General features: G+C 51.9%; 1 protein-coding gene across 17 annotated transcripts in view; it reads left to right on the top strand.

The window, feature by feature from the left end:
• TTLL8 (tubulin tyrosine ligase like 8) overlaps positions 1–12949 on the top strand; it is a 52985-nt gene that overhangs the window by 23003 nt on the left and 17033 nt on the right. For 7 of the 17 annotated variants that reach the window (XM_081590891.1, XM_081590889.1, XM_081590897.1 and 4 more), the window contains 2 exons: positions 1231–1666; positions 2104–2599. In XM_081590891.1, the coding sequence (XP_081447017.1) occupies positions 1231–1666; positions 2104–2599 (932 nt within the window). Of the gene's footprint in view, positions 1–1230; positions 1667–2103; positions 2600–3842; positions 3936–4276; positions 4609–12949 lie in introns of those variants that run through there. The other 10 variants (XM_081590885.1, XM_081590890.1, XM_081590888.1 and 7 more) reach the window with 3 other exon arrangements.

Raw genomic sequence — 12949 nt, 5'->3', positions numbered from 1 at the left:
GGCTCAGACCTCCAGAAATGGGTGCCCCCCAGTGGATGAACCTGCCGCCCACCAGGGCCCCAGAGTGGGCAGGCTGTGTGTGTGGTGGGGATGAGGGAGGCCACCAGTGAAGTCTCGGGAACATGCCGTTCTCCTGGACAGGTCGGTGGTGCCACCTCACTGTCTGAATGGAGGGCTAATGTGGTTCTGCTTTGTGGCCACACTCGGGGCACCCGGGGTGCACAGGTGTCTTGGTGGGGGATATGGGGGAGTCCGTCGGAATCATGAAGCCCGAAGGTTGCTTAACAGAGACCGTGCGGGAGGGGATTCCCTGTGCTCTGGCTGGAGCTGTGAGTACAGCTGGAGTCAGCTGGCAGGAGCAGGCTGCTGGGACAAGTCCTGGCCGGCAGTGCAAGGAGCACATTGCCCACCAGGCCAGGAGAACCCGGAGGAGGACTCTGGGTGACTGGGCAGTGAGAGGTCCACGGGGCCCCTTCCAGCCCACCAGGCCCTGCCAGCTGTGGGCTGTGTACCCGGCAGGCCTCCACCGTCTCTGAGCTGTTTCTCCATCTGGGAGCAAAACCGTCACCCAGGCTGACAGAGAGCCCCTGACATTGTTTTGAACTGTGTCCGCTCCAACAGCATGTCTTCAGGGTCCAGGGGCGCATCCTGTTTCTTGATTCTGTCTTATGGGTCACAGGCGGGGCCTCCCCACCAGAACCAAGCTGCAAAGGACATGCTCAAATGAAAATGACCAACAGGATGCATGTATTTTACAGTCTCCCATAGATGCTATTCAACTTAAATCTTGTTTAGGACAAGCCCAGAGTATAAAGGAATTAGCTGAAATTTTCGGTTAGTGAATCTCTCTCTCTCTCTCGGGGGCGCCAGCCCTGCCCCAGCGGCAGGAGGGGAAACAGCTCCTAGGGTGGGACTTGCCGGAGGCCCCTCGTTGATGGCCCGGGGCTGGTTGGCTTCTACGCAGACCTCCCCTCCCCCAACAGGGCCTCCCAGATTGAACAGGAGGAGAGGGGACCCCTTAGCGACCCACCTGTAGCCTCCCTGCGCCAGTGGGCAGGGTCTGCGGGGGAGGGCCTGTGGGGGCGTCTCGGGCGGGGCCTCGGGCGGAGTCGGGGCGGGGCCTCGGGGTCTTGGGTGGAGTCAGGGGTGGGGCCTGGGCGGGGCCTCTGTGTCTCTGCCAGCGGGAAGGAGACCGAGCACCTGACACCTGACCCCAGCCTTGCCCCGCAGCGCCATCCACCTGTGCAACAACTCCATCCAGAAGCACCTGAAGAACGACAAGGACCGCAACCCTCTGCTGCCCTGTCACAACATGTGGACCAGCACCCGATTCCAGGAGTACCTGCAGAAGAGGGGCCGCGGGGCCGTGTGGAGCAGCGTCATCTACCCGTCCATGAAGAGGGCCATCACCAACACCATGAAGGTGGCCCAGGACCACGTGGAGCCACGCAAGAACAGCTTCGAGCTGTATGGCGCCGACTTCATCCTCGGGCGCGACTTCAGGCCCTGGCTGATCGAGATCAACTCCAGCCCCACCATGCACGCGTCCACGCCCGTCACGGCGCAGCTGTGCGCGCAGGTGCAGGAGGACACCATCAAGGTGGTGGTGGACCGCAAGGCCGACCGAAACTGCGACATCGGCAACTTCGAGCTGCTGTGGAGACAGGTGTGGGGGTGGAGCAGTCTCTCTCCCGCTGGCCACCTCGGGGTGGTCTCTCCGCACATCCGGGGGTGTCTCACGTGGCCCAGCTGAACTTTGCGGTTCTTGCAACCTCTCGTCCCCCGCCACCTCCACCTCTGTGGTACCAGGCAGGACAGGAACCCCTCTAGGCCGTTCCTCTTCTCTCCTGCGGTGTCGCCCCTCCTCCTGGGCTGAAGATCCAGCCTTCCTTCATGGGTCTTTCCAGGGGGCTGCTCCCCTGGGGAGCCCTCCTGCAGGCGGGACAGCAAGACCCTGTGACCTGGCCTCCCTGGGGTGGGGGGACCCAGGGTCAGGGTTAGAGTTAGGGAAGTGTGTCTGGGGCTTCTCCCTGCGGCCTCAGACCTGACGGAAGACTGGGAAAGGGCCTGCTGGCCCTGCTGACCTCACCCTCCTGTCCCCAGCCTGCGGTGGAGCCGCCCACGTTCCAGGGCTCCGACTTGCTCGTGGAAGGCGTGGGCATGAGGAAAGCCAGGAAGCAGATGCCAGTGATCCCCAGCTTTGACTTTGTGCCTCCGCTCTTGGACATCCATCCGCTGAAACAGAGGTGCCCCTCAGCCATGCTAGACCTGGACCGGGGACCCCCACTCATGGCTCTGCACCAGGACTTGAAACTGAAAGATGAAAAGGTACTTCCTTGCACCTTGCCTGTGCCCTTACACAGGCTGGTGGAGAGGAGCGCTAAAGCCAAGAGTGGCCACAGGGAGTCCGGCGGGAAGATCGAACTCCCCTCCTGCACCTCTCAGCACCCAGACAATAAGGCCCCCCGCCCCGCTCTCGCCAAGGCCGAATCCGACAGACACTCGGCTCCAAACTCATCACACGTGCACCCACTGCCGGCCGTGCATCCAAGTGTGAAGACAGCAGAGGGTGCTCTGTTGCAGCCGCCCAGACCACCAGGTAACAGCGCGGTGCTCGCTCCTGTGTGAGCCCGGGGTCCGAATCTTCCAGGGCAGGGCAGGGCCTCTGGTCTGGGCACTGACTTGAGCTCGGAGCACCCAGGCTTGGTCAGGTTGTCGGGACAATGGGAGTCCTGCTGCAGCAGTTCCGGGCCCCCTGCACACCAGGTGCCCTGCACAGGACCAGCTGGGTGGCAGCCTTTGCCCCTCTCCCTGGGGGATGTGGTGCCAGTGAGGGGCTCAGTTGGAGATTTGAATATCACCACATGCCAAGGGCGGGTGGTGGCTGGCACAAGGCCCCTGTGCTGTTTTCTGAAATTTCTGATGGAACAGACCATGTGTGGCCCAGGAGCCTGGCCTGGGGGTGGGCTTCAAGCACAGGGAGACAGGTGTGGGGCAGCCCCAGGCCTCGGGGTGGCCTGTCTGTCTGCACCCCAACGCTGTCTCCAGGGCCTCTGGCACCCAGATGTGGCCGAGAGAGTGACTCCAGCCAGGGCCGCGGCCCCACCCGCTCTGTCCCAGCTGCACTCACCTTGACAGACTCACCAGGACCCTCTCACCTGCTGTGTTCCCGCCGCCCCGCTGGGTTCTCAGCTGTCTCTCTCTCCCAGGCTGTCTGTCTGTCCCCCTGCAGATCGCAAGCTCTCAGGGGCCAGCTCCTTGCTGCACCCCCACACCCGGGCTGTGCTGGACCCCTCGCAGATGCTCAGTCATGTTTCTTGGATCAGTACATGCGCGAATCGCCCCCTAGAAGTGCCAGCTCCAGGCATGAGGAGCCAGTGCTTTCAGAGCTGGCAGGGCCCTCGGAGGCCACCTCCCGTTTCACCCGCTTTCCCCGCCCTGTGTCCAGTCTGGCACCGAGACCCGTCAGCCCTGCCAGTTAGCGACTCACCTCTCCATGAGGGCAATTTCCACGTTTTTTTTCTGTAATACACTATGCAGCTTCCTCCAGGCATCTTCCTAGGTGTAACTAGGTGTCAACTAGACACACGTTCAGCCTAAATAGCAGTATTAGCTGCTGTAGCAAAGTCCCTCAAACTTGATGGCTCAAACCACATGTTTTCTGAAGGCCAGAGATCCAAAACCGAGATGTGGGCAGGGCCGGACTCTCAGAGCCTGTAGAGCCTCCTGCCTCTTCCAGGTTCTGGCGGCCCCGGCAGCCCTTGTTCCTTGGCTTACGGACCCACCTCTCCGCTCTCTGCCCTGCTTCACGCACTGTTCTTTCTGTCTGTTGCTCTGTCCAGAGTTCCCGCTTGAAACGACAGCAGTTGTTGGATTGGGTCCCACCCTCCTCTGATGTGACCTCATTTTACCTTAATTACATCTTCAAATAAGTCAATTCCAAGAGTCCAGGTGGACGTGAACTTAAGGGGGTGGGTACACTGGGCACTGCGAGTGTGGCCAGAGGGGCTGCGTGTTGACCACGGTCATGCTGAGCCACGGCTCCCTTGGTGCCAGTCTTGGTGCTGACGGGGTGTCGTTTGCCTCTGGAGGAGGTGATGGTGTGTGTTTGCTTTTTCCTACTTGCTAATAAAATGGCTTATTTTCAGACACACCCCGGCCATCTAGGTCTCCTCTCCTGAAAAGCGGGTCTTTGATTGTCCTTAGAATTGCAGATCTTTCATGCTGATGTGTAGGGGTGACAACCATCTACTCTCGGATTCTCCTCCTTTTTCAGTTGGTTTGTGTGGCAAACACTGTCTCTCACTTTGTGACCTGTCTTTTCACCCCTTGATGGTGACTGTGGATATAAAGCCACGTCGTTGTGCTTCAGTTGCTCAGTCGTGTCCAACTCTTTGTGACCCCATGGACTGTAGTCCGCCAGGCTCCTCTGTCCATGGAATTCTCCCAGCCAAGAATACTGCAGTGCATAGCCGTTTCCTCCTCCAGGGGATCTTCCGGACCCAGGGATCAAACCTGAACCTCCTGCACTGGCAAGCTGTTTCTTTACCACTGAGCCACCACGAAAGCAAAAGTCACCTTAATTTTTAATAAACTCCAGTTGGTCAAGCTTTTCCTCCAGTTGGTGATTTTTGCGGCTTGTCTCCTTACCCTGAGGCCATGAAGACCTTCTCTTCTGGAAGCACTGTTGTGGCTCATACATTGCAGTCTTGAATGCTCCAGAAGCTGACTTGGCAGGTGGTGAGAGAGGGGGAGTCCAGCGGCCCCTCCTCCGCTCACCGGCAGGCTCTCTGGACTTTTGGTCAGCTCCACTGGTTTCTCCGTCTGCCCTGGGCTAATGCCGCAAGGTCTTCATAACTGTAGCTTTGTTGAACGTCTTCATGCTGCTCAGACGAGTCCTATAACCTTGCTTTTCTCCCTTGAAAATGACTGGGCTATTCTTGAACCTCCTATGCTTCCATTCAAGCTACAGGATTAGGTTGTCAAGATCTACCAACATAATTTTTGTAGTTAAAATTTTTTAAATGTTTATTGATATTAAAGCCATCAATTTGGTGAGAACTGACTTCTTTACATTCTTGAGTCTTCGAATCTATGAATGTGGTATATCTATTCAGAAATAAATCCTTTAATCCTTTCCATAAGCTCTTAAAATTTTCTTTGTCATGATATTGTACCATGACATTTTGTACACATGGCATCCAACCATTTTGTGTTGGATTTAGACTTACATATGTCTTATTTTGTATTCTATTTTAAATAGTATCAAACTTAAAAATATTTCCCTACAAATTGTGGCTGGTTGACAAAGAAGAAATTGATTTTTGTGAGTGGACTTTTTTGAAAATTCAGCTATCTGGCCATCATTTCTATTAGTTCATTAATATATTTGAAAATTGTATTTTTAACATACATAATTATATCAACTAATGCGTTTTCCTTTTCCCTGCAACCATTATACCTTTCATATCTTTTTCTTATTTTGTCGACTGTCTAGGACCTTGTTCATTCATTCATTTTTCTCATCCCATTGGATCTCAGGTGCATGCATTCTGATTAATTGTAATTCTTGGTTCATGACATAGTTTCACTGTTTGTCCTTGCATGGCCTACTTTTATTTAGATCATTTTGGTAGTGTAATTAGAACTTGCACACAGGTTTTAATTTGGGTTTTAATGTGGCCAAAGTTATCGATCTTTCTTTTAGTCAATGTTATTTTGCCTCAAGGAGTTTTTCCCTACTTCGAGGTTAATTTTTTATTTTTTTTTGGGGGGGGGGTGCGTGTTATTTATTTTTTGTGAAGCCAACAGTGAAACATTTTTATGTTAAGTAGTTAATCACATAGTAATAATAAATTAATAAATAAAAAGAGATACAAAACCTACATTAGTAAAAATTTTGGTATAATACACATCCAGTAACTTCATTAGCTTAAGTGTCTAAAAGAAAAAAAGTTTTACTTTGAGGTTTCAAACTTTATTTACCTACATTTACTACTAAGACTTTCAAATTTTGTTTTTGACATAAAAGTCCTAATCCATCTGGAGTTGATTTTGTATACGTTGTGAGGAAAGAATCAAGTTTTATTTCTGTCTGTGTAGACAGTGTTGCGTGTGTATGTGAGCGTGTGTCTCTGGAGTCTGTTCTGTTCCTCTGATGACTCTGCCCCCTGCACCAGGCCCGCACTGTCCGTGTTCTCTGGTGGGTGGGACTGTTTCCTCTCTGCTCATCTTCATAAGCGTCTCGGTCGTTTCTGACCTCATTCTCTTCTATATAAATGTCATAATTGTTTCATCAAGTCCAACAAAAATCATATTGAGATTTTGGTTGGATTTGCATTGAATTCACAGATCAATTTGGGGAAAATGGATAAATTAATGAAATCACATCTTCTGTTCATGAACAGAATATGTCTCTCCGTTGACTTAGATCTTTATTTTTAAATTTTGTAATATTTATTTTTATTCATTTATTTACTTGGCTGTGCTGGGTCTTAGTTGCAGTATGCAGGATCTTTCAGTTGTGACATGTGATATCTAGTTCCCTGACCAGGCACTGAACCTGAGCCCCTGCATTGGGAGCTTGGAGTCTTAGCCATTGGACCACTAGTGACGTCCCTAGATCTTCTTTAAATCTTAGAATTTCCCCATCAGAGAATATATACATCTTTTATTAGATTTTTTTTGTTACTTGATATTCAGATGTAACTGCACGTAGTGTCATCTCTCTATATAAATTTCCTCATTGTTTGTTGCTGGCATATAGAATGGAATTGATTTCTATATATTAATTTTCTATCTGCACATTTCTAAACTCTGCTATTATTTCTGAAAATTTGCATGTTTCTTGTTTTAAGTTTCTATGTGTAATTGTTCTACATAAACAATTATATCACGTGCAAGTAGCTTTGTATTGTCTCCCACCTCAATCTTTTTGCCCCTAATATCCTGTCTTATTGTACTGGCCAGGACTTCCTAAATAATGTTTAGCACCATTGTTGAACTCCTGATTTTAAAGGGAATGTCTCTTACACTTTCTCATTTATAAGTGAGACATTTTCTGTAGGTCTTAACACAGCTATAGATACGATACATAGATATGATACATAGATATGATACATAGATACGATACATAGATATGATACATAGATAAAAATGTATACATAGTCGGGCATGTTAAAGTGGTTTATTTCTAATCTTTATGAAGAATTTTTATTGTGACTGTGTAATGAATTTTCTCAATTTTTTTGCATCTATGACGTTATAAGTTTTTTCTTCTTAGTAAGATTAAAATGGTAAATAACATCAATAGGTTTTCCTTTTTCTAAGAAGTTGCCTGTAGCACCTAACATCAATCAATTTTTTAATGTTAAACCAACCTTGCATTCCAGGTATGATCCTAACTTGGTCTAATGTTGAGTTTGACATATGGCTGGATTTGCTTTCTTGCATGTAGTTAAAATTGGTTCTCAACTACAGTTTATTTACATTATTTCTAGTTCAGACTATTACAAATAGTGCTATTGTAAACAATCCTGAATTTGGTGAACATGTATCATCTTTCTGTAGGAATGGAATTGCTGGGTCAGGCATTCAGCTTTGGTTGGCACTCCCAAGGAATTTCCCAGGATGACTGTGCCAATGTGTGAGTCTTCCAATTACTCCACACTCTTCCAACAGGACATATTCTCTATCCTTTATTGTTAGCCATTCTAAGATTTGGCACTTTCACTGCTGTGGGCCCAGGTGTGATCCCTGTTCAGGGAACTAAGATCTTGCAAACTGCCCTCATGGTCAAGAAACAAATTTCAGCATCTTTTAATATTGACAGTCCAGCTCAACATACTCTTGCAAAGGATCTTTTTGTATTTGACTTGACAGATTTTTCTGTAACCTATTCCTACTGACTTGTAGGAGTTCTTTATATATTCTGCATACAAGTCCTTTGGTGGGTATATATGTTGGTATATATATTAAAGATGTCTTTTCTCATTCTGTGATTTGCCTTTCACTCTCTCAATAGTATCTTTTCATGCACATAAATTATTATTTGCAGTATATTCCAATATATTGTGTTTATGATTAGCAATTATGTTTTCTGTTTGTGGAATCTTTGCCCAAAATCATAAAAAATAGTCACTTCGGTTTTCATCTTCAAGTTGTATGATTTCAGCTTTCACATTTAGAGCTGTTTCCACCTGGAATTGTTTCTGTGTGACGTGATGTAGGAATCAAGACTCACGGGTTTGTGTGTGGACATTCAGCTGATGCCGCGTGGACACCGTGTCCTTCGTGCTGTGCTGCTCCGCTTCTGCAAGACAGCTGACTGGATGTGTCGTTCTGGTTTGGAGTCTACTCTGTCCCAGTTATCTGGTTTCCTGTCTTTGTTAGGTCAAGTCTCTGCAGCAATAATGTTGCATAACAGGGACACCTCCTCCCCAACCTCAGCGGTGTTTCCTCAGCCGGCACCTGTCTCTCACACGTCTTCAGGTCGGCTCTAGAGGTGCTGGGCTCCGCCAGGGAGGCTGAGCCAGGCTCCAGGCTGCGCAGCGAGTTCCGACTCACCCCGCACATCTCCCCTCCCGGGCCCGTGGCTGCCCTGGGTGTCATCTCCCCAAGGCAGGTGGTATACACTTGAGAGGGTGAGTCAGGCCACAGCTGCCCGGCGAGTGAGGAAGGATACTCTTCCGAGGGCGAGGAGAAGCGCAGTGGCCATGTTCAGATACACCGCAGGCCACCTCCTGGTCATCAGCATTCACCCTCCTTCCGCAAGCAGCACACACTCGCCACCGCCCCCAAGAGTCTCCCCAGCCACATAGCCAGGCTCCGAGTCCGGGACCTCAGGATTCCACGTCAGTCTTCTTCACCTGGACACTTGTGAGCCAGAGACATGCCTTCCAGTCTGGATTCGCGTTCCCTTCCCCGTGAGCATGGCTGTCGCTTGGGTGCTGGCAGAAGACATGTGACTCCTGGGGCAGAGACGACGGCTCCTCACTCATGGTGACCATGACTCCAGCCGGTCTGGGACAGTCCTGCAGAGTGACGAGCGTGGCCAGGTGGCTGGCACGCACACAGGGCCTGCATCCCGGCTGGCAACAGTGAACTCCGTGCACGCGCTGCCTTTTCAGGAAGCAGCAAGAAGCCTGGAAGGAGGCGCCACGTCACCTGAGACGCGGCCCAGGTAACGGCTGGTCAGGGCCTCGCGCGGAAGACGCACCTCGAAGGAGACGTGGGAGGGCACAAGAGACCAAGGACCCTCTCCCAACCAGAGGTACCTGCGTGCACGCGTGCACGTGTGCGCACACAGGCACACGCGCACACCCCAGAGTGGGCTCAGCACAGGGCATCGGGTCCACCACACCCTGAATCCCCCCACAAGACGCCATGACCTCTTCCTGGGGGGGAAACTCTGTGCCACGATTAAGCCCCTTGATGCATTTTCAGGGAGTCTTGGCTCTGCCCCATCATCGTCCTTGGCTGTGTGTGAAGGCGAATGTGGGGGTCGTGTTCCCCATGGAGGCTGCTGTGGCCTCAGCCAGTGGGGCACTCGGGCCCTCGCAGCACAGACAGGCTCTACCTCACTCCCTCCACGCAGGGGGCATGGTTGCCAATATGACCCTTCCCCCCAACCCTGCGCGTGAAATTCCACTACCCTGTTCGTTTTCAAGATGTGTCCTTCTCTCTGCTCGCCATGGACTCCGGGACCAACCCATGCCTACCCCGCCACAGGAGCCTCCTGCCCCGCCTGCCCCTTCTGAGTGCCTGGCAGAGCGCAAGGCAGCCCCCGTCGGCTGGTTGGAGGCTGTGCCCCTGTCGGTCCGTCTCCCGGCAAGTGTCTGCATTTTGTCGGTGGCTGGAGAGCGGTGACAGCCTGGCTCCCCAGCGAGGCTCTGTGGGCTCCGCGTTGCTCCGCCCCCTGGATTCTGCCCCTTCCTCCTGGCGGGCCGCCTCCCCATACTCAGGTCCCCAGGTTCGGCCATCACACGGAGGGACAGGACACCACTGCTGCCCTGCCCCCGGGGCCATCCTCTCCCGGGGCCCACTTGGGCCCAAGGGAGCGACTCCGCTGGGCTTAGGCGCCTCCTGCCCGTAGTAGGTGGAGAAGGAAATGGCAACCCACTCCGGTGTTCTTGCCTGGAGAATCCCAGGGACGGCGGAGCCTGGTGGGCTGCCGTCTATGGGGTCGCACAGAGTCGGACACGACTGACGCGACTCAGCAGCAGCAGCAGCCTGTAGTAGGAGTCAAGGTTTCTCCTGCAGCCGCTCTGGACGACCATCCTCCGGGACTGCTAGGGGTGAGCCCATTCTCGAGAGGCGCTCCAGACAGGTGCCTGGCTGTGCCCATGTGTGGCCCTCTGGTCCCCAGGCTCCCTGCTGGGGCCCGGACCACCACGAGCAGCGTAACTGTGGCTGACGTTTGCCTCGGTCTCAGTGCCGCTGGGGGGGGGGGGTCAACCTCCTGCAGCCCCCCTCGCCCCCATCAGCTGGTTGCCAAGCCCACAGCACCTATTAGATACAGTTTAGAGGACCCCTGCATGTGTCTGGGAGGGCCTGTGCTGCTGTGACGGCGCGTGGTGGAGCTTGAGTGAAGCGAGTCTTCGGGGTCACGCCGCTGCGGCTGAGACTGTCAGGGGGCCAAGCTGCACTTGCTTCCAGGCTACCGGCTGGACTCTGGCCAGAGCTACAGGATGCTCATCCTCGCATCGGTGGCTGCCTGGGGCGTGTTTGCCTCACGACAGCCAGGCAGCTGGGCCAGCGTGCATCAGCCTTCACCGCCCGGTCCCTGGGTGAGAGCAGGGCACCGGCTGGGCCCGGCCAGAAACAGGGGACACTCACTCCGCACAGAGGTCGTCTCGGCCCTGGCGTTTCCACATGTGTGTTAGGATCACCTGTCAATCTCAGGAGAAAGGTAAAAGAGAGACAGAGAGAAGGAAGGAGGTGCTCAATCACTCAGTTACGCCCGACTGTTTGTGACCCCCACGGTCTGCAGCCCGCCAGGCTTTTCTGTCCACTGAATTTTCCAGGCAAGAATAGTGGAGTGGGTAGACATTTTCTCCTCTAGGGGATCTTCCCAACCCGGGAATCGAACCCGTGTCTCCTGTCTCCTGCATTGAAGGCAGATTCTTTACCGTTGAGCCTCCTGAGAGGCCCAAGGAAGGCTGGGGGAAGGGGGAACTGCCAGGGTTGTGACTGGGGTCACCTTGAATCTGCAGAGGAGAGAACTGGCGTCTTTCTTATCCTGAGTCTTTCAAATCAAAATCAGATCTACTCCATCTAATGAGGGTGTCTGATTTTCTCTGGACCGTGTTTGGTGGTTTTTCAGGGCAGCAGTCTGGCACATCTTTCATTAGATGTTTTTCTGGCTGCCGATGGTTTTAATGCCACAGAGGAGGGACATGGAGAACAGGGACAGTTCTCTCTGGCAAGTTTCCTGTGCCCCTTCCCACTCTGTCCTTGCGTCGTGGGATGACCACTCTCCGACTTCCGTCAGCCTGGGCTGTCCAGCCGCACGTGGACCCCTGCAGAACATGCTCACCTGTGCCAGCCTCTCTGGCCTTGGGTGGTACCTGGGCTTCTCATTGCAGTGGCTTCTCTTGTTGCAGAACACCGGCTCTAGAAACGCAGACTTCAGGAGTTGTGGTACACAGGCTTAGTTGCTCCGCAGCATGTGGGATCTTCCTGGACCAGAGATCAAACCCATATCCCCAGCACTGGCAGGTAGATTCTTATCCACTGTACCACTAGGGAAGTCCCACACTTAAGTCTTAGTCAGTGCAGTTTTGAAATAAGTTGAAAAGTGGCAGCTAAATTCTCTGATGCTGTTTCCTGGCCAGGATCTCCTGGACTGTTCTGTCTTCTGAATTTCCTTTAAAATTTTAGAATCAGCTTGTAAATTACCGCAGAGGCAGCCTGGAGGGAATTTGACTGCTGTCGTGTCAAGTCTGGTTTTTTTTTTTTGCCTTTTCATACTGTTCATGGGGTTCTCAAGGCAAGAACACTGAAGTGGTTTGCCATTCCCTTCTCCAGTGGACCACGTTTTGTCAGACCTCTCCACCATGACCCGTCCGTCATGGGTGGTCCTACATGGCAGTGCTCATAGTGTCATTGAGTTAGACAAGGCTGTGGTCAGTTTGGTTAGTTTTCTGTGATTGTCATTTTCATTCTGTCTGCCCTCTGATGGAGAAGGATGAGACGCTTCTGGAGGCTTCCTGATGGCAGAGACTGACTGAGGGGGAAACTGCTCTTGTTCTGATGGGCGGGGCCGTGCTCAGGTCACTTCAGTTCAGTCGCTCAGTCGTGTCCGACTCTCTGTGACCCCGTGGACTGCAGCACGCCAGGCCTCCCTGTCCATCACCAACTCCCGGAGCTCGCTCAAACTCATGTCCATTGAGTTGGTGATGCCATCCAACCATCTCATCCTCTGTTGTCCCCTTCTCCTCCTGCCTTCAATCTTTCCCAGCATCAACGTTTTTTCCAGTGAGTCAGTTCTTCATATCAGGTGGCCAAAGTATTGGAGTTTCAGCTTCAGCATCAGTCCTTCCAATGAATATTCATCCAGCCCGGCATTTTGCATGATGTACTCTGCATATAGTTAAATAAGCAGGATGACAATATACAGCCTTGACGAATTCCTTTCCCAATTTGGAACTAGTTTATTGTTCCATGTCCTGTTCTAACTGTTGCTTCTTGACCTGCATACAGATTTCTCAAGAGGCAGGTCAGGTGGTCTGGTATTCCCATCTCTTCAAGAGTTTTCCATAGTTAGTTGTGATCCACACACTCAAAGGCTTTGGCATAGTCAATAAAGCAGAAGTATATGTTTTTCTGGAACTCTCTTGCTTTTTCTGTGATTCAACAGATGTTGGCAATTTGATCTCTGGTTCCTCTGCCATTTATAAATCCAGCTTTAATATATGGAAATTCTTGGTTCACATACTGTTGAAGCCTG

Source organism: Giraffa tippelskirchi, chromosome 4 (assembly GCF_054371585.1).
Source record: "Giraffa tippelskirchi isolate mGirTip1 chromosome 4, T2T-mGirTip1v1.2.pri, whole genome shotgun sequence".
Classification (NCBI taxonomy): domain Eukaryota; kingdom Metazoa; phylum Chordata; class Mammalia; order Artiodactyla; family Giraffidae; genus Giraffa; species Giraffa tippelskirchi.
This window is presented reverse-complemented; position numbering and strand designations above follow the sequence as displayed.